General features: G+C 37.2%; 1 protein-coding gene across 3 annotated transcripts in view; it reads left to right on the forward strand.

The window, feature by feature from the left end:
* Nucleotides 1-18,932, forward strand: part of LOC101847505 (protein FAM234B) — a 35,188-nt gene extending 16,256 nt beyond the window's left edge. For all 3 annotated transcript variants that reach the window (XM_005101792.3, XM_005101793.3, XM_035970640.1), the window contains exons 3-16: nucleotides 1,342-1,548; nucleotides 2,309-2,480; nucleotides 3,176-3,319; nucleotides 4,079-4,270; nucleotides 6,983-7,143; nucleotides 7,603-7,780; nucleotides 8,985-9,117; nucleotides 9,584-9,748; nucleotides 10,585-10,678; nucleotides 11,410-11,592; nucleotides 12,485-12,563; nucleotides 14,599-14,748; nucleotides 15,907-16,008; nucleotides 17,170-18,932. In XM_005101792.3, coding sequence (XP_005101849.1) covers nucleotides 1,348-1,548; nucleotides 2,309-2,480; nucleotides 3,176-3,319; nucleotides 4,079-4,270; nucleotides 6,983-7,143; nucleotides 7,603-7,780; nucleotides 8,985-9,117; nucleotides 9,584-9,748; nucleotides 10,585-10,678; nucleotides 11,410-11,592; nucleotides 12,485-12,563; nucleotides 14,599-14,748; nucleotides 15,907-16,008; nucleotides 17,170-17,483 — 2,268 coding nt within the window. In that variant the 5' untranslated portion in view covers nucleotides 1,342-1,347 and the 3' untranslated portion in view covers nucleotides 17,484-18,932. The remainder of the gene's footprint in view (nucleotides 1-1,341; nucleotides 1,549-2,308; nucleotides 2,481-3,175; nucleotides 3,320-4,078; nucleotides 4,271-6,982; nucleotides 7,144-7,602; nucleotides 7,781-8,984; nucleotides 9,118-9,583; nucleotides 9,749-10,584; nucleotides 10,679-11,409; nucleotides 11,593-12,484; nucleotides 12,564-14,598; nucleotides 14,749-15,906; nucleotides 16,009-17,169) is intronic.
* Nucleotides 18,933-27,839: the final 8,907 nt, after the last annotated feature.

Here is a 27,839-nt window from a genome sequence, read left to right on the forward strand (position 1 = left end):
TCTCCCTGTCTCTCTCTTTCTCTCCCCCTCTCTCTCTCCCCCCTCTCTCTCTCCGTCTGTCTCTCCATCTCTCTCTCTCTCTCTCCCTCTCTCTTTCCCCTCTCTCTGTCCCTCTCTCTGTCCCTCTCTCTGTCCCTCTCTCTGTCCCTCTCTCTCTCCCCTCTCTCTGTCCCTCTCTCTGTCCCTCTCTCTGTCCCTCTCTCTGTCCCTCTCTCTCTCCCCTCTCTCTGTCCCTCTCTCTGTCCCTCTCTCTGTCCCTCTCTCTGTATCTCTCTCTCTCTATCTCTCTCTGTCCCTCCCCCCCCTCTCTCTCTCTGTCAAATATCAGCCATTGTCCTAGTGGATGTTTTTTATTCACATGAAACAACTGGTGTTTTTGGGGTTTTTTTAAAGTACAAAAAAAACCCAAACTATTTACATATTTGTTTGTTAATTCCAGGGCAAGCAAGATGAGCAGCTCACCGGCTGTCTTTTAGAAAAATTTTTTTTAATCCTGAGGGTCGGGGTTGAGCTGTAGTCAAGAAGTACCAGTTTCGGTCCTTGGAATAGCAAGATATTTTTTATTTCTTCTTACATATTTGTGATGCAGCGTGGTGGAATCAGGCTCTTGTCAATTTTTGGGCATGTAGAGTTATTGGTATCATCTTTAAGCTCGTTTACTTGTCTTTATTTGGATGAAAAAAATATCCATTTATCTTTAATACAAGTCGAGATATTTGCGAATGAAGGAGGTGGGGGTCACCTGATTTTAGAGGTAAAATTAGTGAGAATATGACTGCCAAAGAGTAGTTATTTCCTCAGCTTTAGAGTCCGTGGTAACTGAAAATTTACATTTTTTGTGCCTTTAATCAACGTTTTTCAGAAAAATCCTCACAGAAATGAGCTCTTTAACGGGCATGAAAGGTGTTGAGACAAAAAACAAAAATTTGATGAAAATTCACAAACCTGTAGAAAAATGAAAGTTTCTTCACTTTGATTATTTTGACAAGAGCCTGATTTCGCCACGCTGCCTCACATTTGTTTGTTAATTCCAGACCAAGATGAGCAGCTCACCGGCTGTCAAATATCAGCCACTGTCCTAGTGGATGTTTTTTACTCACATGAAACAACTGGTGTTTTTTTGTTTTTTTTAAAGTACAAAAAACCCCCAAACTATTTACATATTTGTTTGTTAATTCAGGGCAAGCAAGATGAGCAGCTCACCGGCTGTCTTTTTTTTTTTTTTTATCCTGAGGGTCGGGGTTGAGCTGTAGTCAAGAAGTACCAGTTTCGGTCCTTGGAATAGCAAGAGATTTTTTTATTTTCTTCTTACATATTTAAAATTTTGTTTGTTAATTCCAGGCCAAGATGAGCAGCTCACCGTCTGTCAAGTACCAGCCGCTGTCCCAGTGGACGGCCAGTGACGAGGAGGACGAAGGTTTTGACGACAACGTTCTCTACGACTCGCGGCTAGTCAACGGGCCCACCATGGACAGAAGGAATGTGTTTGAGCTGGAGAGACTGGGCCACCCTAGGTCTAGTAGGTCTTCCACCAGTGTGCAGTACGCTGTAAGTTGTGGTTCTAACTCTGTGTGTGTGTGTGTGTGTGTGTGTGTGTGTGTGTGTGTGTGTGTGTGTCTCTCTCTGTGTGTGTGTGCGTGTGCGTGTGCGTGTGTGTGTGTGTGTGAGAGCGCACGTTTTTCCCTGCCTGTTGTTGAGTTGATGTTTTTTTGTCTTTATTCAGACACATACTGATACTTGTGAGAAATGTGACTTTGTACTTTTTAAAAGTTGGTGATAAAGGAGAATTCAGTTCAGTGTTGACAGTGTGGAAAACCAATGAATATTTAAGTTGATCTCATTTGTATTTTAACTATTTCTGATAGTTGTAATGCCAGTGATAGAGTTCATTTCTGTTTATTTTTCTGGGGTTTTTTTTTCTATGAGATTGAGAATTTGGAGAATTGACAATGACAATGACAATCTTTATTCCTTTCACAGGGAGAAATTTGTCTTGAGATAAATAAATATTGTCATTGTCTTTGTTAATTTTCCAATGCTTGTTGGTGCCGGTGACTTGACTTTTATTCACCCTTCTGTTTTTTATTTTGAAGTAGTGGGTGGTTGGCGGGTGCTCTGGTGTGGTTTGCTTCTTCATTCCTATCAAACATCTGTCGTCTTTTTATCTCCCCTCCTTCTTTTTTGTGTTTGTTACTCTTTTGTAACACCTCTAGCCTTCGGCACCTATATGACCTTATTGTGTTGCAAGTGCTGTAAAACACTTACTAAAACTAAACTATTTTGAAGCATTTTGATTTGGTATCTGCAGGGGAGTAGTCGGAGGACGTGTGTTCTGGTCACCGTGCTCATGGTCATCATCCTGGGCGCTCTCGCTGCCGTGTTGTTCCCCCTGCTCAACCACGCGTTCAACCACGGCAAGGTCATGGACATCTCTGCAGGCCACAACTCACAGGACTGGACCAGGGCCTTCAAAGATTCTTGTTAGTTTTGTTGGATGAAATCCGCGTTATTTCTGTAGTTTCAGGGGTTGTGTTTGGTGAACTCTCTTGTGTTTTTGTTCGTTTTCTTCCTTTAGAAATGAATTTTAATAATTTTTAGTTTTGCTCAAAAGAAATAAAAATAATATGGATAATTGAAATAAGGCCTCTGATGAATTTAGTAATGAAGGAAAAATCCTGAAAGTTTATGTTTTCATGGCTTTCAGCTGGTGATTTTTACATTGTTGACAAAAGGTATAGTATTTCGTTAACGTACAGCTGTTTTCTATAAAGAATATTCAAATGTCATGGAGGTAGCAGAGAATTTCTTACCTTTTATTCCTTGTTTAGTTTGAATGAGCTTTGTGTAGTGTTAACAGACATCAGACTACTTTTCTGTTACTTGTTAGGTCCAGTCAAATTTTTTTTTTTGGTGAGCATATTGTGATTGTGGAGAGATTTCCATTACTGTCTTCATCTTTTTTACTGGCTGCAAGTAGCATATTTCCTTTACGATTATAGAGGAATAACTATCCTTCTTTCAGGAAATAGAAAAAACTCCCCCAAAAAGGCACCTTCATTGAAGTTTGATCCCTTTGATCGATTGTTTGTTCTGTATATGCTTCTCTGTTGTATTGCCAGGAAAACAGATATTTCCTGAAAGAGGACACCACATCTTTTTTTCCGATCTGATTCAGGGACAGAGTCGAACATCAGACAGATGGATGTGAATGGCGATGGAGCAGATGACATCCTGATTGGTGTAGCAGATCAAAGTGCGATACTGTCCTTGCTAAAGAAACCCTCGGATGTCGCGATGAAGAAGCATTGTGCCTTGAAAGGTATAAAATTCAACATGTGAACAAAAAACATTTTCAGCAAAAAAACTGATAACAGTTTTTTTTTTACAGTTCAGTAGTGTGATAATATAATAATAAAGGAAAAATAGAAAGCCCTGAGGGCTAGTGCAATGATTAGTCCTTACTAAAAGTTGTTTCCACTTCTGATCCGGACATTGGGGATTGCCTTGTTTGTAAGATAACTTCCTGGGCCTTCGGCATATTGTGGTAGGGTGGCAAGTTCCTTTCCACGCCGCCTATACTTCCCCCACTCGAAGTCAGGTACCCATTACTGCTGGAGGGGGGGGGGTCGAAAAAAAAATCCGTGTCCGAACTGAGGTTCGAACCTGGACTGTCCACTTCGGAGACGAGCGCTTACTACAGGGGTTTATTCGTAGAAATTAATGTTGGACAATTTTTGTGTAGAAAACATGGATAATTTTTATAAGCATGGAATTTAATTTGGCGAGCGATAACTGTTTCTTCAATACAGACACTTTCAAATGAGGAATTTTTTGTGGCTTCTCTTGTGTCATAGATGGTATATTATGTTTTTGCATGTTGCACTGTAGCTATATAAGACTCAGATGACGAAATATTTCTTCATTTTTCTTCATTGTTAGTTGATTTGTTACACTTCTTCTCCTTTATTCTTTATTGTAATTAAGGAAAGTTTATTAAGTACTAGTTCATGTTGAAGTGACTCTGCTTATTATACATTTTTGTATAAGAGCATCAGTCTTTCCGTATGTTTTTCTTAAGGCACTGAGTACCCATGTGGAGGTCATTTGGTTGCGCTACGCGGCTACGATGGGAAGGAGCTGTGGAGGACAGCCACTCGCTCGGTGGTGATACACCACAGCTGTGCTGACATTGACGTCAACGGAGACGAGGCCAATGATTGTCTGGTCACGGGGCGGCACTCCACGTGTCAGGCTGTGGACCTCCAAACAGGTGAGAGTTCAATCTGGATCAACTGGGAAGAGTATAACTGTAAATAAATATTACTGTAAAGAATATAACTGTAAAAAAACATAACTGTAAAGAAGTATAACTGTAAAGAAGTATAACTGTAAAGAAGTATGACTGTAAAGAAGTATGACTGTAAAGAAGTATGACTGTAAAGAAGACTGGAAAGAAGTATGACTGTAAAGAAGTATGACTGGAAAGAAGTATGACTGTAAAGAAGTATAACTGTAAAGAAGTATAACTGTAAAGAAGTATGACTGTAAAGAAGACTGTAAAGAAGTATGACTGTAAAGAAGTATTTCTGTAAAGAAGTATAACTGTAAAGAAGTATAACTGTAAAGAAGACTGTAAAGAAGTATGACTGGAAAGAAGTATAACTGTAAAGAAGTATAACTGTAAAGAAGTATAACTGTAAAGAAGTATAACTGTAAAGAAGACTGGAAAGAAGTATGACTGGAAAGAAGTATGACTGGAAAGAAGTATGACTGTAAAGAAGTATGACTGTAAAGAAGTATAACTGTAAAGAAGTATGACTGTAAAGAAGTATGACTGTAAAGAAGTATGACTGTAAAGAAGACTGGAAAGAAGTATGACTGGAAAGAAGTATGACTGTAAAGAAGTATAACTGTAAAGAAGTATAACTGTAAAGAAGACTGGAAAGAAGTATGACTGGAAAGAAGTATGACTGGAAAGAAGTATGACTGTAAAGAAGTATGACTGTAAAGAAGTATAACTGTAAAGAAGTATAACTGTAAAGAAGTATGACTGTAAAGAAGACTGTAAAGAAGTATGACTGTAAAGAAGTATTTCTGTAAAGAAGTATAACTGTAAAGAAGTATAACTGTAAAGAAGACTGTAAAGAAGTATGACTGGAAAGAAGTATAACTGTAAAGAAGTATAACTGTAAAGAAGTATAACTGTAAAGAAGTATGACTGTAAAGAAGACTGTAAAGAAGTATGACTGTAAAGAAGTATTTCTGTAAAGAAGTATAACTGTAAAGAAGTATAACTGTAAAGAAGACTGTAAAGAAGTATGACTGGAAAGAAGTATAACTGTAAAGAAGTATAACTGTAAAGAAGTATAACTGTAAAGAAGTATAACTGTAAAGAAGACTGTAAAGAAGTATGACTGTAAAAAAGTATGACTGTAGAGAAGTATAACTGTAAAGAAGTATAACTGTAAAGAAGATGGAAAGAAGTATAACTGTAAAGAAGTATGACTGTAAAGAAGTATGACTGTAAAGAAGTATAACTGTAAAGAAGACTGGAAAGAAGTATGACTGTAAAGAAGTATAACTGTAAAGATGACTGTAAAGAAGACTGTAAAGAAGTATAACTGTAAAGAAGTATGACTGTAAAGAAGTATAACTGTAAAGAAGACTGGAAAGAAGTATGACTGTAAAGAAGTATAACTGTAAAGATGACTGTAAAGAAGACTGTAAAGAAGTATAACTGTAAAGAAGTATGACTGTAAAGAAGTATGACTGTAAAGAAGTATAACTGTAAAGATGACTGTAAAGAAGACTGTAAAGAAGTATAACTGTAAAGAAGTATGACTGTAAAGAAGACTGTAAAGAAGACTGTAAAGAAGTATAACTGTAAAGAAGTATAACTGTAAAGATTTCGACAGAAACAAGGAAATTATGTTTACACGTCTTCAATTGGGAAGATTATAGTTGTCAAGATTCCTGCAGAAGCCATTAAATTATCTGTTTACACTTCAATTGGGAAGAGTATAACTGTAAACATTTCGACAGGAAGAGTATAATTGTAAAAATTCCGACAGAAACAAGTAATTTATTTGTTTACACTTCAACTGGGAAGAGTATAATTGTCAAGATTTCAACTGAAATAAGTTAATCATCTGTGTAGATTTTTAACTAGGAAGAGTATAACTATTAACTGTTAAGACTTCATTTGAAATAAGCATATTGGCTGTTTAGACTTCAATAGGAAGAAATATAGTAATAGCTGTTGTTGGGAGGAGTATAGTATTTGTTGTAAAATGTCTGTATATATTTCATTCAAAATGAGAATATTATGAGGCTGGACTTCCATGTGATTGAATATATCTGTATGAAGATCAATTGGGAGGAGCATAATGGACACGCAAAAGGTGGATTGAGAAAGTCAAGGAAACTCTGAGGAATTTAAAATATCCCAATTGAAAGAGCTGCGGAGTTGGCCTGCCATAGAAAACTGCATCTCCCTTCGATGCTTAACGGCAGCAGAGGATGGAAAAATAAAAGTTACCTAAGATAAACCTGTTTGGTTTAATTGATTTCAGTGAGTGTACTTCTGCTCTTCATAGATTTCCGTTAGAACAAAATGTCTTTTCATGCTAAAACACCAAGAATGTGTTTGTTTTAACACTTTGTTCCCAGGGGACGCCGATCGGAAACGGTAAGAAGCCGTCTCTTTTCCCCACAGGACGCCGGTGTGATATAGCGTGTACCGCACCTGTATCCTGGTCCGTGGGGATAAGTGTTGCGCGCTCTGAACGCTGCGTGGGTGGAAAGTGTTAAACTCAGAAATATTGTCAAATTTTATTTTATTTCTTTGTATTGGTTGATTCCTGGACCTCTTTACGTTTTATATTTTGTCTTAGAGGCAAACGTGTACATATACTTTTTCTTTTCACATTTAGCATCTCTGACTGAATGGCTTACTTTGCATTTGTTGATATTCTCCTTTTAGGCAAACTGCTGTGGGTGATTGACCCAGACTCGGTGACGTGGTCCTCACATTTTGTTCCCGACTGGAACGTCTACCAGGCAGTGACCATCCCCGACGTGGATCTGGATGGTACTCTGGATATTGTTCTTTCCCACGGTGGAGACAAGGACAAAGAACCGTGGGTGAGGATGGCAGTTGTTTTTGTGTCGGAAATGCTGATAGTTGCTGGCCATTTTGATATGTGCTTCTTACTTTTCTGTGGTGCTATTGTCCTATCTTTTCCTAGTGAAATTGTCCTTGTCTTGGTTGTTTGGTCGGTGGTTGGTTGTTGGTAGTTTGGTCGGTTGGTTGGCAGGTTAATTGGTTGGTTGGTTGGTTGTTTGGTCGGTGGGATGGTAGGTTGGTTGTTTGATTGGTTGGTTGGAGGTGTCTTCTCTGCTTCAGAGACCTCAAATTGATGTGCTATGCTCCGTCAGTCACTATGGTTGTCAGCTACCTGCTGCACTGTTCCGGTGATTGGGCTGTTCATGACTTTAGGTTGTTTGTCCATAGTAGTCTGTGCCTTCCTACTGCCCTTGTCCTTTCTAGCTTGTCTTCTAGTTTGTTTTCTTTATTTAAGATGTTTTGTTTTATTCCTATAGGATCATGAGAGAGCAGCAGGACGGCTCATCATTCTGTCTGGCAGATCCGGTACTCCCATTGGTGCCTACTATCTGGAGCTTCCGCCGAACCAGGAAACGTACATGCCTCCGGTGAAGTACGTAGCAGACACGGGAGCTATTTATATCCTCTTTGGCTCTGGAGGGGAAACAATGCCAGGTACCGTGTGACTTGTTACTAGGGATTTTTACCTTATAAGATAAGATACGATAATATAAGATAAACAAAATTTTATTGTCCCAGAGGGAAATTTTTCTTGGCTGTATAGAACCGTAAAAACACATACATGTATACATAAAATTAAATTATGCATATCAATTTGTGTATTTATAATATAGGTTTGTGCCCAATGTAAGAATTTGATCACACTTAATAAGTTTGAAAAATTAAAAAGAAAAAACGGAAAAGGGACTTTGAAATTAGTTTCATAGGTCTGATGCTACGACTGCAAGAACTTTTTTGCCTTAGAATAAAATCGCTTTATAATTTAGATTTGTTTTAATATTATTTGGCTTAAAATCTTGAATTTTGAATTTGGAACATTGTCATTTTTTTCTAATGGCCATAATTCAGACGCTCAACGTCCCCCCCCCCCCCCCCCCCCCTCCCCTGCATTCAACAGAGGCTCCTACTGATTGCTAATTAGATGTATTTCTCTGAATAGATGTTTTTAATTTTTTTTCTCCAAGGGGGGTAAACCCACTATGCTGCACCCTGTGGTGGTACAAAATCTCAAATTGACATATACGTCTCTAAATTGGTAATTAAATCAAAACAAGTAAATCCATTTTGATAGTTATTAATCTAATGAATGAACTCCCGGTAAAAGAGACCCGTTTTCAGCAATTGCCGCCAAGTAATTTGATGTTGAAGTCATTGTAAAGGAATGTGCCCGAGCCACTGACAGTGGCTCACCAGCACAACGGTTCTGACCGCAAGCTGTTCGGAGCTGTTTGCCGGAGATAAGGAGTTAATTGGGTCGGGTGGAGAGAGGCTTAGAATGTCTTTAGGAAGTTTGTTAGGTGCTACTGTGAACATGGCTCAATGATGAATGACATTTGTGAAACGTGCAGCCAATTGAGTTACTTTTCGCTTCGACAAATGGAAATATTGGCCAAAAATCGACATTAGAGTCGAATTTGTAGATTTTCTATTGATGCCATATTCTTTAAGTATAACATCGTTATTATGTCATACTTATAAATTGTAAAAACTTCACCTATAAGAGTGATGTATTTATTTCTACTTCCATAGAGCTTGAATCCTAGAAGTAACCCATTTTTCCACTATGCTTCACTTTGAGTTTTTTTTCAATCATTTATCTCTGCTTGACTTATATAGATACTTTTTTATCTTTCATTAGGTAATTTAATGGCAATTTCTGTCCCGGATCTATATAAGATTGTATCCGGAGGAAATCCTATGCCAAATGTAGACCTGTCTTTGTACACCTGGCTGAAGGATGTGGATGAAAGAGGAATCTCTGTCTTATACAGGTGAGGCTTTGATGAATTGAAAAGACACATGTGTTTCAGTGCTTTATCAGCTGTACGCTTCCCGAGAAGCTTAGAATGTTTCTGAGTGTCCTATGGTCTGCTGAGGTAATAATATAGTGTAAAGCGCATAGAGCTTGCTGTTGAGTGGGGATATGCGCTATACAAATGCTATTTATTACTCAAACATGACAGCAACCATTTGTGAAATATGTCGATGTGTTTGGCATCTGGTACAGCTGCTTCATTATGCTTTCAATACTGACATAAGAATTTTCAGAACTTTTTGCAAACCGTTGGAAGCGAAGTTGACTGTCACCTTTGAGCTTTGATCATTTACAAAAATGATTGAAACTATAAATTTTAGCTCTATGAAGCTCAAGAATTCTTTTTTTTTTTTAGATGTATTGCTTACTATTATAATCTTTAAACTGAATGAATTTGTTTTGATTTCCTGTTTTTATTTCAGTGATAAAACAAAGGGAGTAATGGTCCCCCCGGTTTTGGTTGATGTCAACAATGACGAGCAGCCTGACATTTTGGTGACCACATTTAGCGGGGAAGTGGCGTTGATAGACGGGAGTTCCCTCACAACGACATGGGCTGTTCATTTCACAGGCATGGAGACCTACAGGTAAGTTAACTATACCTTTATATATGTGTCACGACGCGGTGGAATCGGCCGCTCGTCAATTTTGGAGCATGTAGATTTATGGGTATCATCTTAAAGCTTGTTCGTTTGTCTTGCTTTAGTTTTTAAAAAGTAGTGATATATCTTGAATATAAGTCGAGATATTTGTGATTAAAGGAGGTATGGGTTGCCTGGCTTCAGAGGTAAAACAAGTGAAAAAGATGTTGCCAAAATTTGGTGACTTCCACGGTTTGAGAGTCTTTGGACTCGGCAGATTTACATTTTTTGAGCCTTTGACCGCTGTTTCTCTGTAAAAATCACACTTAAATGTGTTTTTAAATGGACATACAAGGGATTGAGCCAAAAAATAAAAAATCGATAAAAATTTCCCAACAAACTGAAAGATGCCTGTTTCTTTGATTTCATTACTATAATGAGCGCCTGATTTCAGCCTGAATGGAATGCAGTGAAGATGCGTGTTATGTGCTTCTGAGACCTCAAAGGTTTAAAAGGCTGAAAAGACTAGGGTGGTCCCCTCTACTTACTGTAGGGTCTGGAGGGAATTGCCTGAGGCATATCCTTCATGAATTTCCTTACATGATAGTATGAGATGAGAGGTAAGCACTGCACCTGTTTGATAATAAACTTTCTCTCCGCACCTGAGTACAATGTTCATGGGGAAGCAGTATTTTTTATTTTCCTATTAAAAAATCATTATTATTGTTATCATCTCATCATCATCGTCATCATCATCATCATCATCATCATCATCATCATCATCATCATCATTTCAAAATGTGTTTTCATTGCGGTAAAAGTTTTATTTTTTTTCTGTCCAGCTCTCCAAGTCCTGGCTTTTACAACGATGATTCTGTGGTGGACTTCCTTGTCCACTTCAATGAGGGGGAATGGGACACTTACAATGGTTCACAGGTACACACACGTACTAATGATAATAATGATAATAAGGATAATAATTATTATAATGATAATAATAATGACAATAAAAATAGTGATAATGATAAAAGTAATGATGATAGAGTGATAATAATAATAATAATAATAATAATGTCGATAATAATGTCAATAATGATAATAATGATATAGTTAATTTGATAATAACAACAGTAATAGTAATAATAATAATAATTTAAAAAATAACAATATTAATAATACAACTGCATCATTTTATTTTGCGTTTTAAATTCTGGAGTGTTGAAGTTGGACTGACAATTAGTGTATTCTGTACATAGTTGTGGCTGTTAAATTACATTTCTCTTTGGTGTTCTGTTGTCAGTGTATGTGCTAAAATGATTACTTGGAATGAAATTATCTCCTAACAAAACAAAGTAAAATGGAAGGATATTGATGAATTTTTATTTCAGCTGCATAGATCTACAGTTTGTTTGTCATTTTTGATTTTTGTTATAGGCCTACTGTTTAAACATAGACATAAATAATTGCTACTGATTTATATTTAAAGAAGCAAAGTGTAAGCCTTTACCATTGTCCCAAAATATCTAGTAATATATGCGCATTGAGCTACTTTTTTGGAAACGTGCTATATAAATGTTATATATTATTATTATTATTATTATTTTTATTATTATTTGTATCTTACGCATTCATGATTGGACTTTTGTTGTTCCACTAATACTCTCCAGACTCTGGTGTTGAGCGGTACAGATGGGTCCACGCTCTGGACTTTTGAGGGCAGCAGCTACTCTTATTCCTCCGATCTTTCTCTCCGTACATCGGTGGAAAACCTGGATGCTTTCATAGTAAAAGTTGTCGGTCGAAATGCCTCGGACAAAAGCTGGCAAGTGGAAACGGATTTGAATTATAAGGCAAGTTGTGAATGCTGTTCCTTTTTTTGGTGAGAAACTATTAACCATTTACTAAAAGGGAGACGGATAAAAATATGCGTACTTGTCATAACGATGAACTGTTACTTTTTTTTTTTTATACGTGCATGCCCGACGGTGAGACTGAAGAAATAGTGTGTGAAAGAAAGAGACAGAGAGACAGGGAGAGACAGAGAGAGACAGGGAGAGACAGAGGGAGAGAGGCAGAGAGAAAGAAAATATTTTTCTATTTATAAAGAACGAATGTTTTATTCTGTCTGTAGCTATCAAGCTTCTGTTTTATTGTGACCGTTAATGATTTTTTATTGCATTCTACATTTTTTAGTGAACACATTGCCAGGCTCACTGCGTGACTAATTTTCTCATTGAAATTATTTATACATATTTACATGTAGACATAATATTATGTTTTACGTACACGCATGTCCATAAATGTTTAAAATGCGATCTATGTTTATGAACGTAAAGCGCATTGAACATTTTTTAGAAAGTGGAAATGTGCAACATAAATGCTCTTTATTATCATAAAAGTTAGATGATGTATCTTTTTGTCAACAATGAGGAAATTAAGAAGGTAAATATTAATGAGACAAAATTGTAGGCTTTGCAAGTTCATCCATTCTGCCCTATTAAAAGTGAACGTCTGTCGATTTACCTTTGCACTGAACGTACTTGTTTAAAGAAAAGGATACCTCAGGCTGTTCCGAGTCCTACATCTCATTAAGTAAAGTTCTCAGAAATGCAGACAGTATTGAATCCTGTAAAAAGTGAGGTCTTTGCTGTGAAGCTACAGCTGTAATTTGCTCATGTTTTGAAGCTAACATTTTGAAAGATCCTTTTCTTTTTGATTAATAATGCTTTTGTTTTCTTTCAGAGAAGGCATCTTGCTCCTGAGAAAACTGTCAATGAGGATTTACATGCCAATTTTACTGATGAGGAATTTCAACTTATGTGTAGGTTTCTTTGACACATCGGTACCCTGCATTTACAAAGTTCTATCTGCTAAGTACCAAGTTTTTAGAAATTTGTCTTTAAAAGTTTGAAGTTTCACAACATGCTAAGCTTTTTCGAATGCAATTCTTTGAATATCTTGATATCGACTCCGAATAATCTTACGATTTTGGTAGAGCAGATACAACATTTGGTTTCTGACCTCATGGTCTCAGTAACTGAAAACAGCCAAAAATGTCAGATAGAACCTTGTAATTCTGAGGTAGTGACATGCTAAAAATACTATTTCTTTGTTCGTATAACTGTACTTTTCTTTCCATTTGAGACCATCAATTCAAATAATTGTATCATCTCCTTTCTGTGCAATGTGTTTGTTGTTCATCATTGAGCACATAGTAGACCTGCACTGTTGTTTGTCAGGCGTGCTACTGACTGAAGTATCTTTAGGCCATACCCAAAGGGCGGACATTAACCATGTTCTTATGCAGAGTAGAATTGTAATTGTAAATGAGCTGAATCATCAATGTCATGCTCATAACTGTGCCTGAACTGCCACAGGGAGCGGCTGCTTTTTCTTTCCTAATCCTTACTATCGTCATTTTCCTCTACTTCTTTTGTATGTTTGTCACACTCTTGTGACCCGCTATTTCCTTGGTGCCTTGATAGTCAAAACAGACTTTTGTGCTGTTGAAGCTAGAGAGGTGAGCAGAGTAAGCCTGATTCCCTGTAAGGACTTTTCTGTTGACATCCATGTCTTGGCGCTCATATGACCTTATACAGTTGCGAGCACCGTAAAACCTCTACTAAAACAAACAAGGCTGGTGACTCGTGAGGTTGGGAGAAGTTGTGCTGTGATTTGGTTGTTACGGTGGCCTAGTGGTTAGGCTCTCGGACTCGCAACCGTAAGGTCGTGGGTTCGAATCCCATCAGGGGCCTGACGTTGTGTCTTTGGGAAAGGCACTTTGCACAAATTTTCCTCACTTCACCCAGGTGGAAATAGGTACCCGGCTATAGACAGTGAAAGATCTTGTCAGTTTGATAGTGTTTGAGCGCGTGAAATCCGCAGCTTGCACTGTATGCTTCCTCGGAAGCTGAGAATGTTTCTGAGTGTTCTCAGAGGGTCTGCTGGGGTAATAATGGTTGTAAAGCGCATAGAGCATGCTCTTGAGCATGGATATGCGCTATATAAATGCAATTATTATTATTGTTACTACTTGAAGAGTTGGGAAAAAACGGGCATTGTCACAAACTGAAACAGTCAATTTTGAACGCTTGTTGACTCATAACCGTATTTCTGTTCAACTGTTGGTTGATTGTTGTGTTTGATTTTCCATTCAGTAAAGAAAACAACAAACCACCAGTCCAAAAAATGGGATATTATCGGTCCACAAGCTCTTAAAATTGACACTTTCACTATATCCAGTATGTGACTATGCCCGTTTGTCCCCGTGCTCTTCACTTCTTTTCAGTGTTTGTATTTTGTGAGTCTGTACCTAGTGAAATGTGGCTGTTGTCTCACTGACTTTGTGTAGATCACAACTAAGCTAACTTAGTATTTTCAGACTGCTGATTTTGTTGTGAATAGAGTTTAGGGAAATTCATAATTCATTATTTTACTTGTGTTGTAACGTAGCATCATTATTTGTTCTATGAGAAAGATCCGTCTTGAAGGTTACGTGGAATGTGATGTTATTATTGCAAGCTACCAGTGGTGGTTTGTAGGAGTCATTTCATATTTTGGGTCTATCTTTCAATGTGCCCATATTGTCTGAACTGAATAGCTTGAAACTTGTGAAATCATATAGAGGTTGAATGCCCCTTGCAACCGATGTTGTAATGTTATTTAAGAGGTGGGACCTTTGAATCTGAGGCCCATCTCTGGTAAGACTGTTGCAGAATTACTTCGGTAAACAAATATGACATGAAGTCCACTTGATATCGTAAGTACAACTAATGTATCGAATGATATTCTTTTTATGACTTTATATCTTAATGCACAGAGTTCTAATATGTTAAACTTTTTCATAAATTTGCCAGGCTCTCAAGTTGAGCAGGATATGCAATCAAAACACCCTAGCTGTGATCGAGATTTATCAGCCGTCAGGCAAGAAGTCTTGCTTTTTGATCGGCTGACGTCAACAACTCCTCTGAGAATATTGGAAGAAAAGCCGCTCCGACATCACTATCGTAAGTATAGTTAGTTGTGTCGAACCGTTACCAACAGCCAATCAGACGTACAAAGGTTTTGTAATTAAATTCCTGCATGTGGTTGAATGATATATCTGATGTTATTTGTACATTTGTCAGCTTTACTTTTCCTTTCATATTGAATATAATAAGAGTAATATATATTAAACATTTTTTTTGTATACTTGCATGTGTTTTTACGGTCCTGCACAGCCAAGAAAAATTTCCCTCTGGGACTTTAAAATCTTATTTTATCTTATCTTAAATGATCACATCCCGCTTGTTGGTGGTTGGCGGGTGCTCTGGTGTGATTTGCTTCTTCTTTCCTGTCAAACATCTGTCATTGTCTCTCTTCCTTCTTTTTTGTGTTTGTTACTCTCTTGTAACACCTCTAATCTTTAGCACTTATTTGACTTTATTGTGTTGCAAGTGCCGTAAAACACTTATTAAAACTAAATATCCCGCTTCCCCCCTTGCGTTTTCAAAACATTATATATTGACACTACCCATGACATCCACCTGCCTAAGACAGCCATTTTTTCTTCGAAAACAGGTTACCGTCTCTAACCATTTAGACTCGATTTTGTTGTAAGGCTGAATGAAAAATAAATTGCGGAAAGTGTTCATGGAATAATGAGATGTAATGTTACATGGTTAAGCGCATAGAGCATTGCATAAGTGGATATGCGCTGTATAAATGCAATCCATTATTATTATTATTATTAAGCTGTCATTAGAATTAGATGAGATGTGGATTGAAAGAAATGAGGTGAGCTGTTGAGAGAGGGAGTTTGATCAATTGAGATGACATGTGGGGGTTGTGTAATGTGATGTGATGATATGTGTTCGGATGTTATGAGATGTGATATTAAGTGAAGTGATGAGATGAAATGAAATGAGAAGTAATGTGATGATATAAGGAGGTGTGTTATTGGTTAGGGTAAAAAGGGTATGATGAAATTAAATTTAAGGTGAATTAATGTGCTCAGAATTGATAGGATATATTATAGGATGTTTTTAAAAAAATGTATATTAGATTCTTTAAGAGAGTTTGACCATTTGAAATAGATCAATAGCTCAAAGTTCCAAGAAATAGTGCTGATTTTAGTTTATTTTCCTGGAATTATAAATGAGTCATCCTGTGCTTTGTTCTCTTAGAATTGCCCCACAAGCCAGGGAGCCGCCATTGTCACCCCCTGTCGGAGCGATACAAGGACAAAGTGAGCTTATGTTCCGTGCTGATACCTTCCAGCTACACAGGTGTGTAAAGAATGAGTGAATGAATGAATGAACGAATAAAGTTTCTTTGGTTCGTGATATTTGAATAAAATATTATGGTTTCTACTTGAGTACCGCCTGTCCTTTTCCATCCTTCCTCATTTCTTTTCTCACCCTGGATCAGGATATAGGCCACGAACAAACACATTTCACTTTTCCCAATCCTGGGCTATCTGCTTGGTGTTACTCCATGTCTTCCCACTTTTCTGTACATCAATTTCAGTGACTCTTCTTCAGGTTCCACGTGGTCTTCCCCTTGATCTTTTACGTTGTGGGTTCCAATCCGACACTTTCTTTGCCCCAGCAAAATTCGCAATTTATCCCGACCATAAATCGAAGAAACTGTCTATGTTCATCATTAAGAGCACTTTTGAATGTGGCATATAGATACCTGAAAGAAAGGGACTCTACTCTTGTAGGAACATAGATCAAATACATGCAGTGAGTTGCATTGTTAGCTGGAGTTGCATCTGTTTACTGCCCTTCAGTTATAGCAGGGGGAAAAAATATCCTCCCAGTTGTTTTTTCTGCTTGTGAAAAACATGTTTTTTTATGTACAGATTAATACGAAAAGCATGTAAAATTTCAAAATCTACTTTCCTCTACCTGGATGAATTGTACTTAACAGCTTTCACTGAAAAATTAATTCCATCTTTTAAGACAACAAACATTCCTTGTTCCCTCAAATAAAAACTTCAGTCAGAAGTAGAAGACCTAGCCTTCTGATCTGTAACAAAGAAAGATATAGAAGGTCATTTTTACCATCATCCATCAAAAGTATTCCGTCTTAACCATCTTGTTATAAGTATTCATATGACCTTAGAGCATGCATCAGAATAACATTGAGTATGTATCTAGCTTAAGATTATTATTGTTTATATTGCTGTTCATTTATATTATGCATGTGTGCGTGTGTGTGTGTGTGTGTGTGTGTGTGTGTGTGTGAGAGAGAGAGAGAGAGAGAGAGAGAGAGAGAGAGAGAGAGAGAGAGAACCACTGTGCCAGGATCTGGACAATAAAGCTGTATCTTATCTTAACAGTGTTACAAGTGTTCTACAATCAAATTAAACTTTTCCATGCTCTGTGGACTTGTATTATAATCAAAAAGCAAACTTTCACTATAGTTTGTCCTTTTTTTCACAGGTGCTGTTGGTGATGTGGATGGCGATGGTCTTTTGGACTACACCCACATCAGCCAGATGACGGGGTTTCTGCAGAGTGACACGTTTGACATCACCAGCTCCGTCTCCCAGGTGATAGTGTCCAGACACAGCCTCAGAACTGCCGTAGCCGAGGGAGAGCTTGTGTCTCTCAACATCAGTCAGGCTAGTCCGGAATCCGTCGTTTCTGATCCACTGCAACATTTTCAGTCTCTGAGATTCTTGCCAACTTTTTCACAAGTGTGGACGGAATATCTCGGATCCAAAGGAAATGATTGGTATTATTTTCCTCCCTAGTTGACCGTAATGTTCTGTTGCTTTGAATGGGAATTTGTTTTGTCTGTCGTCTGCACTGATTGTGTTCATGGATATCTTTGTATAACTCCAGCCTTTCTTTTTAACACTGATGTTGGAGGCCCTTAATACAAAGAATGCTTTAATACAAGTCTGGTCTAACATGTAATTTAATCAAACCACGAGAGGTTGGATCACTTGAGAAAATCACCAACTCAATTTGTATTTAAGCTTGAACACAAGACATTTAGATCCACTTTAATTTTTTTGTGTTGAGGTTTTTGTACATCTTTTTGGTGATTTTCTTTTGTGGTGTGATGTTAATGAAGTTTTGGATGTCTGGAATGCAATTTAAAAAACAACAACTTTGAAAGTCTGAAATTTGTTAACCTGTTTTTTATGTCTGAGAGTTAATGGTCTACTAATGCATTATGGAGGTGATTTCATATTGTCTTTTAAGAGTTCAAAACTTTTTAGATCCACGTTTGAATAAATCTTCCACACATATTATCACTTCTTTGGTTGTTCAGGAGCTGGGAGCTATGGTTTAAACTACTATCTCCAATCACAAGCTTGCGGCAATGATGTTTTTCAAGAAAAAACGGGAAAAGAATCTATACAGACCGCTGGAACCACTTTGTCCATTCAGCTTGTAGCTTTATAGAGAGTAGACATGTACTCTATCAGTACCTAAGTATTTGCACCTCTCTTATGATTTCCATCTATTTTTTAAATAGAAATAGCAATTCATTTTGCAGTGTTTTACTATCTGCTTTTCAATGATTTTAGAAACTTTTCATTTTTTACACTGTTCTTTTTCAGTTAAGAGGACTGCTCTTACCATAGCCAGTCCTTTTGTTGCTTGTAATTCAATGGCTGGATGCAAGTCTCTAACAAATGTCGAATTGCTTCATGGTGTTTGTCGGAATCTAGCATCCAGCTGTTCGATTTGGGGTTATCTCTAATATTGTATACATTCAACTCTATTTTTTAACTTTTAAATGACAAAAGTCTTTGTTCTCGTTATGAAAGGATGCCTGTTGTGGGTAATAAATCGAGCCAAATCTACTTTCTGATGTCTTTTTTTAAAGTGAAGGACTGATGTGTCATCCTTCTTCTTGGAAGTTGTTCAGGTGTTTTTTTATCAAGAACCGAACCATATCTGGGATGGTGGGAGAAAAACTTCCTTTTTTTCCCCTCTGTAAAAACCGGTAGCCTACCCCCTTTCTATCTGAAAGAACAGATTGATTGCTTTTAGATAGTGATGAGTTGTGAAAATGAGAAAGTACAATGTAACTCTCATGTATGTACCGCCTCCCTGATATAAACCAACATTCCCATAATTGCTTTATGTGTGTGTGTGATTGTGGGTTTTAAAAATATCTGGTTAAATATGATATGTTAAATTATTCTTTTTTTGGTTTTGAGAGGAAGTGAAAAAGGTAACTAAAAGAAAATGACTCTGTCTTTCGGGAAGTTTTATGAAATTTTGATGGATGAGAGATGTACAGTATAACACGGATAGGTCGAACACAGAAGACTTGAAATCATGCATCCGTCGAACTGTGCCAACTGTCCTGGTTTTTTTTTCTTGTCTATCTTTGTAAGATATCCCTCAAACTACCGAGGCCAGTCCCGACGGATTCGAGCTATCCGTGTTATACTGTGTTGAGAAAAGCTTTTTGGTACAACTGTACTTCGAGTTACAAGTGAATGATGTCCTCCCAAATGTTGTGTCAGTATTAGTATGAGGACATCCTTACTGAAAACTTGATCAGAAGATGGCCTGTGGGTGGTTGGTGGTTGCTCCGGTGTGGTTTGCTTCTTCTTTCCTATCAAACATCCAATATCTCTATCTCTCCCCCTTCTTTTTTGTGTTTGTTACTCCCTTGTAACACCTCCAATCTTCGGCAGTTATATGACCTAATTGTGTTGCTAGTGCCGTAAAACTCTTACGAAATAAAAAAAAGAAGATGGCCGGCGTTGTGTTTCTGTCTGGAGTACTTTAATTTTGCGTTGGATGTGTTCTCACTGGTATGCATCGTATTCACTTTCTTAACATTTGCCACTTTGGATAATGCCTACAGTGTTATTTCAGGATGATATAAGTAAAGAGGCATTCCAACTGTAAATAAAGCCTGTATATTTCTTTGAGGGAAATTAAGTATTAGATCATTGGATCTAAAGACTTGTCTCATGCCACAGTGCTGTAATCTGTATGCTTTGAATCTTAAACGGTAATTCTTTACCTAGTTTATACGTCCATTTTTGTTGAGGGTCTACATCTCATTTTGTACAATGTAGGTTATGAATGGGATTCTGTGAATGAAAGTACCATCTTGGAAAGCATGAGTTGGAGAATCTTCAAAGTCTGCTGACACACTGGGTTCAGAAATCCCTTCCTAGTAGTCATTATTTTCTAGTCTGGCCATCCTGTAATCAAATAGTTTACTAGTACACAGGTTTGGTAAAATACAGCCTAGCTTACAGATATACGTAAAAATAAAAGACTTGAATTTGGATACATTTTTGTATAAATCACTTGGTAGTGCTGCTTATATGGAGGTGGAATTTTTTCAAAGCAGATCTAGGTCATGTGCCAAGTAAAAAATCCCAAATTATTTGTTTATTGTTTGAATCAATTGTTGGGCTCTGAAATTACAATTAATTGACAGTCTCAAAGATTAAAATAGTTTTAGAACAAGTAGTTTATAAAAGTGTTTGGGCAAATAAAAGTCCATATGAAATTGATGAAGGTTTTACTCGTAATTGGTTTTTTTGGTCGTTTTTTGTAGTAGATCATGTTATATCTTTGAACCACAATTGCTTTAATATCTTGCTTCAGTCATCTTTTATGTTGGGCTTATATTCAGTGCAATATTTGATAAGTGGAGAGAAACACCATGTATGTTTGCCACTTCTGCCCACTTTTGTCAATTTATTGCCTTTGTTAAGTGATTTATTTATAGTAATGCAGATGTTGCCATGTTAGTTGTTTACTCAACATTGACACTATGCAGTGGCCAAAGACAGTCTCAAACTAAGTCAAAGAATACTCGCCTTTCCTACATTGCTTATCTTGTTATGAATAATTCATGAATTCTCAGGTCTTAGCTGCAGGCCTCACACCCACTGCTTTTTCCAGCATTTCTGTCCGTTGTTGAACTGATGTGAAGACCGTTTAATCTCGTTGATTGTGAAAAATTTGACCTGTATGTGTTGCCGTTATTCAGGCTCAATATGTGTCACGACACAGTGGAATCAGGGGCTCCTCAATTTTCAGGCATGTGGAGTTATTGGTATCATCTGAAAGCTTAATCGTTTGCCTTACTTTCACTGAAAATATACCCGTCTGTGTTGAATAAAATTCAAGATATTTGCGATTGAAAGAAGTTAAGGGGTCACCTGGTTTCAGTTGTAAAATTAACAAGAAAATGGCTGCCAAAATTTGGTGACTCCTATAGCTAAAGAGTCCTTGACAACGGAAAAAATGACATATTTTATGCCTTTAATCAACGTTTTTCAGTAAAATCCACATGGAGATATGCTTTTATGTGGACATAATGGGGTTGAGCAGAAAAAGGAAAATTAGAAAAAAATTGCCCATCAACCTAGAGAAATACCTATATCTTTGATTTCATTATTTTGAGGAGCGCCTGATTTCACCATGATGTTTCACATATTTCCCTGTTCACTGGAGCATATATGTCAATGGCATCTTGATGCTGGTGACAGGAGGACACTAATGACTCCTACTTCTTTTTTGTCTTACTTTGTTTCTGTCTGTCCATCTTGCTTTTCACCAGCACGAATTGAATAATTGAATCTTGTAACACCAAACACATCACAAAATGATTGTCTACCTTTCATCTTTGACAAATCTCAAAGTGTAAAAGCTCAGATGTCTAAGTTGTTCCAGGTGCCCACCATTCTCATCAAACAGCCATTTTCTCATTTTTTACAGACAGTATTGATGAACATGTTCTTTGTCTCATCTTCCACAACGAAATGTACGCAAAGACTTTTTTCCCCTCAATGATCATGGCGCAAATACTCTATTTATTGAAACACGTCCCCCTCTTCTTTTGGGAGGATAATGTGGCATAAGCTTGCGGTGTACGGATCACTTAAAACCTGCAGTGCTGTCTACACGTGTCATGAAATTGTAAGGAGGGGCACATCTGACCAAAGACTCTGCATCAAAGAACTTGAACGTCAACTGACGCACCGTGTACTTTTAGATGTTGGATGGTTTAGATAGTTATGAGTTTCGTCTTACCTTATCCGTACGTCGTGTTTTACTATCGTATCCATATGATGTGGGGAACTCTGTGCCACCACATTCAAAGAGGAAATTTACTCGTTAATCCAATCCGTATGCTTTGCATAGCAGTCTGTCACAATTATTTTTTTAGAAATCTTGAAAGTTTCAAAGAGATCTTCGTACTGAAAGTATTCTAAAATGTGAAGAATACAACATAGGGGGTTCAAAATGATCCCAGGGCGTACGGATAGGGTTAAGATGTGCAGGGATTGTTTGATATCCTATCCTAACCTGATGTTTATCCTGTTGTCTGCCTCAAGAATGATTTCAGAGTCCTTTGTTATTAAGTGCTTTTATATATATATACACTGCCGTATACATAAGAATGGCTATGAGTTTTACTCAAGATTGAAAACTTCTGGCCAGTTTAGCTTGTATGTGTAGATTATTATTCGTTGTTTTGTCGTTTCAAAGATTATTAATTTGATGAATGCAGTGTATGCCATATAAGATATATATGTTAATAAGCTGACTTAAAAGGCTCAACATTTGCTTAACATTGAAAAGTGAAGATTGTTATCACTTATTTATTGCTGTAATTGAAAATGGCTGTAAACTCTTACTATTGAATGTTCGCCTTCTTCCTATTTTTTTTTCTATCTCACCTGTTTAGATATTTTGCAATTTTGGGAGAGGGGTCTTTAGGTCTAGGAGAGAGAGAGAGAGAGAGAGAGAGAGAGGGAGGGAGGGAGGGAGAGAGAGAGAGAGAGAGAGGGAGGGAGAGAGAGAGAGAGAGAGAGAGAACTTTTATCACTAACCAACGTCTCTGCCCTCTGTTAGATGTAAAATGTAGTGAATTATATAAACTAAGTGTATTTTTCCCTTTTCACATGCACACTACTTACCGGTGTTTGCCTGGCAGATTGAGGATGTGAGTTCAGTTACATGATTACAATTGTGGGGCACAGAATATCTACAATGATTGGGGGTAAAAATGGGTTTCTAATATAGGATGGGAATATAATGGGTTGGGTTTTGGCGGGCTTGCTTTCGTATGTAAATGCCTCATTTTTTGTTTTGTTTTGGTTGCTGTCCTATGTAATTGCCATATATATATAGTTAATCTGTTTATTTCTCTCTTGTGGAAGCACTGAACATTATTATGTATTTATTAGACTGGGCAAAACAATATCAAAGTTCAAAGTAAAATTATTTATGGCACACGTTTTCAGCTTTGATTTCTCTTTGTTGAATTAGAAAGGGGGAACAGCAATGGTGTTCAGTGTTTCCCACCCTCTCATCGGTCTGTTATTTTCTTGGTTCTTCACCTTTTCTTACTCTGAGAATGATCTGGCCTAAATTGTGTTTTTTTTAACTTATTTCATTTTTGTATGGAGTGAGATTTGTAATTTTTACAAACAAACCTTTTAAAATGTGTGTATATGAGTGAAATTTGTGCAGTGTTTTTGCATGTCCTTATTGCCTACCTAAAAGTGTTTCATTTTTATTGATAATGGTGCGCTATTTATTTCTCTGTGTGGTGTCTCAAGAACTTTTGACAATAACTGTACCGTTTAACAGTTTTTGTCCCTTGTGTGCATCTGTGAATTTTGACTGCATGAGTTTGGTTGGTTGGGTTTCTCTGGTTTTGTTGTTCTCCTTGTAGATGCTTTCTCTTAAACCGGCGTCTGCAGTGTGTAGATTCAGTGCTTCACCATCATAAGCAGGAGAAATGAGCTCTGGTGTGGTTTGCTGCTTCTTTCCTCTCAAACATCTATTGTCCTAATCTCCCCTTCTTCTTTTTTGTGTTTGTTACTCTCTTGTAACACCTCTAATCTTCTGGCGCTCATATGACCTTATGCAGTTGCGAGCGCAGTAAAACCTCTAATAAAACTAAACTTCTTCCGGGATGTTATATCCATTTCAGCCCAGATTGTCCCTGAAAGGAGGGGTGGAAACTCACCTCCTAAATGATCTAAATTGTGTCGCTGGGGGTGTAAAAACGCCTAGGTTAAAATAAAAAAAGATTTGTTTCCCTTAAAGTGCTCTCTATTTCTTTAATTATGGGTATTTTGTAACCTCACGTGGAATACCATAAACTCTGTAGTGGTGTTGGTGTTTCTTGCATTCCTATAATATCTTTGACATTGGCAAAACACCTTGTTTTGGCTCTTTTCAAAGTGAGGACCATAGGGCCTACTAGATTGGAGCATTTTGACCTATGGAAAAACTTTGAATAGTCATATTAATATCATAAAGATGAGCATCAGTAGCAAAGAATTTTCGCAATGAAGTCCAAATAGTTTTCTGTTACATTGATATCTCTCTAAGTTTACTCAAGAGTCTGCCCAAAAATATCAGTCAGATTTTCGAATGGGTCATTACCTTTGCTGTCCATTTAAGAACACTTTTTTTGGTGGATTTTACTGAAAAATGTTTATCAGAGGCACAAAAAATGTAGATTTGCAGTTTCCAAGAACTCTCAAGCTTTGGAAGTCACCAGACTTTGATGGCCATTTTCTCACTAATTTTACCTCTGACACCAGGCAACCCCCACCTCCTTCAATTTTAAATAGCTTGACTTCTGTTTAAGATAGAGGGGTACTTTTCTCGCCAAATGCAAGATAAATGAACAAGCTTTAAGATGGTACCAATAACTCTGTATGCCAAGAAACTGACAAGCGCTTGATTCCATAGCATCGTGACACATTTATGTGTTTTGTTTGAATCAGGCTTTTGCTTTTTTTTTAGACTAGGACAACGTTCTGTGTATTGCAACTCTGTTTTAATTGGAGAATGTTACTAGACTGAGCTCAACTTAAGGAGAATCAAAATTGTGCTGCCTTTGTGTTCTTGATGGCTGTTTTCAGACTACCAAATACTTTGTGAATTAATTTGTTGATTTCTTGTAAGTATTTCTTTTGTAAAAGCACTGTGTTGTACCTTTGTACCACACTGTTGTATGCTGACATTGGAATTTGTAGGACATAGAACATCTTTGAAGGAATCCATGGAGATCATACTTTGTTGGGTTTATTTTATTTGTGTTGTGAGGGTTCAATGAGGAATTGTTAAAGAGAACAAGACAGAGCCCAGTCAGAGATGAGGTGGGAAGAAGACGGTGATGATGGATTGGACATACTCTCAGAAAGTCAGGTAGCTGCATACGGTAACAAGGAAAGTGTTGGGATTGGAACCCACAGGGTAAAACTAAAAGATTAAGGGGAAGACCATGTGAAACCTGGAGAAGAATCACAGAAATTGATTTACAGAAAAGTAGGAAGACATAGAATAACATCAAGCGGCTAGCCCAGGATAAAGAAAGGTGGAAAGTGTTTGTTTGTGGCCTATACCCTGATCCATGGTGGGAAAGTGTTTGTTCGTGGCCTATCCAGGGTGGGAAAGTGTTTGTTCGTGGCCTATCCAGGGTGGGAAAGTGTTTGTTCGTGGCCTATACCCCGACCCAGGGTGAGAAAGACAATGATGATGATGATGTGAGGGTGGCTTCATCTTTTGTTATTTATATGGGGTTTTGGGGGGGGGGGGGGTGAGGTTTGTTATGTTATAGTGTAAAGTTTAGCTGCATTTACATTTCTCTGGTTCTATACTATGTCGCTTGCTCGATACATCTAGATCTGAGAGAAAGTTATCACATTACATCTTATTTCAATTAATTTGTGTAATTGGGTAACTTTTGATGATCTCAAAATGTGAACTCATTGTTTATTGTACTTTGAGCCTTGGGCCATAAGCCTGCAAAGTGTTTCTGTTGATACTATGTGTTGGCTCATCAACATTACAAGTAGGGCTGGGCAATGAGTCACTTTAGCAAAATCGGGATACTATGTTAGTGCACCTCTACGGCAAATAATATGATATGAACCGCTTCGGCAAATGGGTTAGAACCACTCCGACAAACGGGTTAGCACTACTTCAACAAATGGGTGCACCCACTTCGGCAAACGGGTCAGGAAAGAGAGTTAAAGAGTCTGAATTCGGATAATGTTTCATTGAGAATTAACCGGTTATCCTTGTAGATTATCCGGATTTTGCCCACCTCTAATTACAAGTATTGTTTTGTCATGCTATTGTTGTAAGTCTCCCTCAAGTTTTTGCTTCAGCTTGCAGACTCTTGACATATTTCGGAATGGTTCAAAGAACGACTGTGTTAAAAAACCTTAGGCTTGATTCAGCTTTCTCCTGACCTTAGCCGCGGTGTGTGATAGACATACTTCTGAATCACCCTCAAAACTGTATTTCATTAGTGGTGGAGACATCTGAAAGACTGAAGGTTTTTATCTTTTATTTTCTAAATCTCAAAACATAGTGGTCAAGAGCAATGAAGTTTTTTTTATTCAAGTTGACTTTACTTTTGTTCTTGGGTTGTTTATATCCTGTTGTTTTTGCTTTATTTTAACATTTTAACACTTTGGGGTCACTTGCCGCAATAATGCGACAGTAAAAATTATATGTTACGGTCTCTTGACGCAGTCCTGCGACAGGCCCAAGAAGTCTGTTGCAGTCACTCACCTGACTGGGTGACCAGATGAGGTATTTTGTACTGTTGGCTGTGTGACTGCAAAGTGTTAAAGCGTTTGCCATTGGCTTTTCTTTTGTGTTGCACAAGTGATATTAATAAAAATCAAGGAAATGTTTATTGCTGGCTATTCAGAGACTGGAAATAATTTAGCTTTCTTTAAATAGGGTTTCCTTTTTGTGAAACCATTCTGAAAAATGATGTAACTTTCCAATATTATTACAAATTTTTGACACCGTTGTTGCTTTCTTTTAGAAAATGATTATTATGAGGGTGAATTTGTTTTTAATTGAAACAGTTCTCTTGTTATGATTTAGTTCTTAACTCCTTAAAGATTGTGTGCCAAAGAATATTTAATCTGTACTTATCTGACTTACACTTAGAAATTCTGAGAGGAATAGTATACTGAAAATGAGTGGAACTGTGGAATGAGGCGATACTCAAATGAACAAATACCATGTACAATGCAAGATTTCTCTCCCTTTCACTTTTCTTTGAGAAGAAGTAGATGTATGTTTGTATGAATAACATAAATGTCTGTGTATATAAATGTATGCATGTATATATATGCATAAATCATTCTCTGTTAGTCTGTCTATCTGATGGGTTTCTGTACTTCTGTATTTCTCCCTTTGCTTTCCTGCTTCCTTTTAGATCAGTCTATCTTCTTCTGTATACTCTTGTCCTTCTCTATTACACTCCTTCATGTGTGTTGGGGTGAGGGGGAGGAGGTTAAAGTCTTTTTGTTCAAGTTTCATTGTGAATTTTTTTTTAAAAGCATCTTTTCTTAAGAGATGATAACATTTTTAATGTGTTATGAAATGAAATTTGTACTCCGTTGAAACATTTTAAGGAGCTGTGTTCATTTTGAATTATGAGATTTGGCGAGGGAGTGGGTGGGGGAAATTGTTTCATTTGATCGTTTATTCGGTTTTCGTTTCAAATTCTAGATATGTGTTTGAACAAAATTATCGGAATATTTTCGGGAATATATGGTTACAATTTGTTCATGTCAACCTACAATTTGTTTGTTTTGCCAGTTGGAATGAAAAAAAACAACTGATCCTTCATCAGTTGACTTGCTTCTCATCAATTTGTCATTGATGAGTGAACTATATTTTTGGATTCTTATGAAATGTGGAAGATGTATGTGAGACTATGAATGCCATGTCAAAAGAATATACACGAAAGTGCTCCCTATTGATGCAATCACACTGCATGATTGTTGTCTCTAGAGATATATGAAACACTTTGTTTCTGAACATTAAAGAGGTTTGCTGCCAATTTATGCTGATTTCAGTGTTAGTTTTTTAAAATTTTGATACTCTTACTCCTTTTTTTTTTGTCTTCATGTCCCCATTTTGGTGCCGATATTTGTAAGTTACGTAAAAATGTGCCAACATAATGTAACAAGTTGTTATGCTTCAAGAAAAACAAAACTCGAAAAAAAGGGATGTGATGATGATGATGATGATGGCGGTAATGATGGTGATGCTGTAATGTTGGAAAAGATGATCCAAATTTGGCGCTTACTCTAGATCCCCCCCCCCCCCCCCCC

The sequence above is a fragment of the Aplysia californica genome, unplaced genomic scaffold (assembly GCF_000002075.1).
Source record: "Aplysia californica isolate F4 #8 unplaced genomic scaffold, AplCal3.0 scaffold00299, whole genome shotgun sequence".
NCBI lineage: Eukaryota > Metazoa > Mollusca > Gastropoda > Aplysiida > Aplysiidae > Aplysia > Aplysia californica.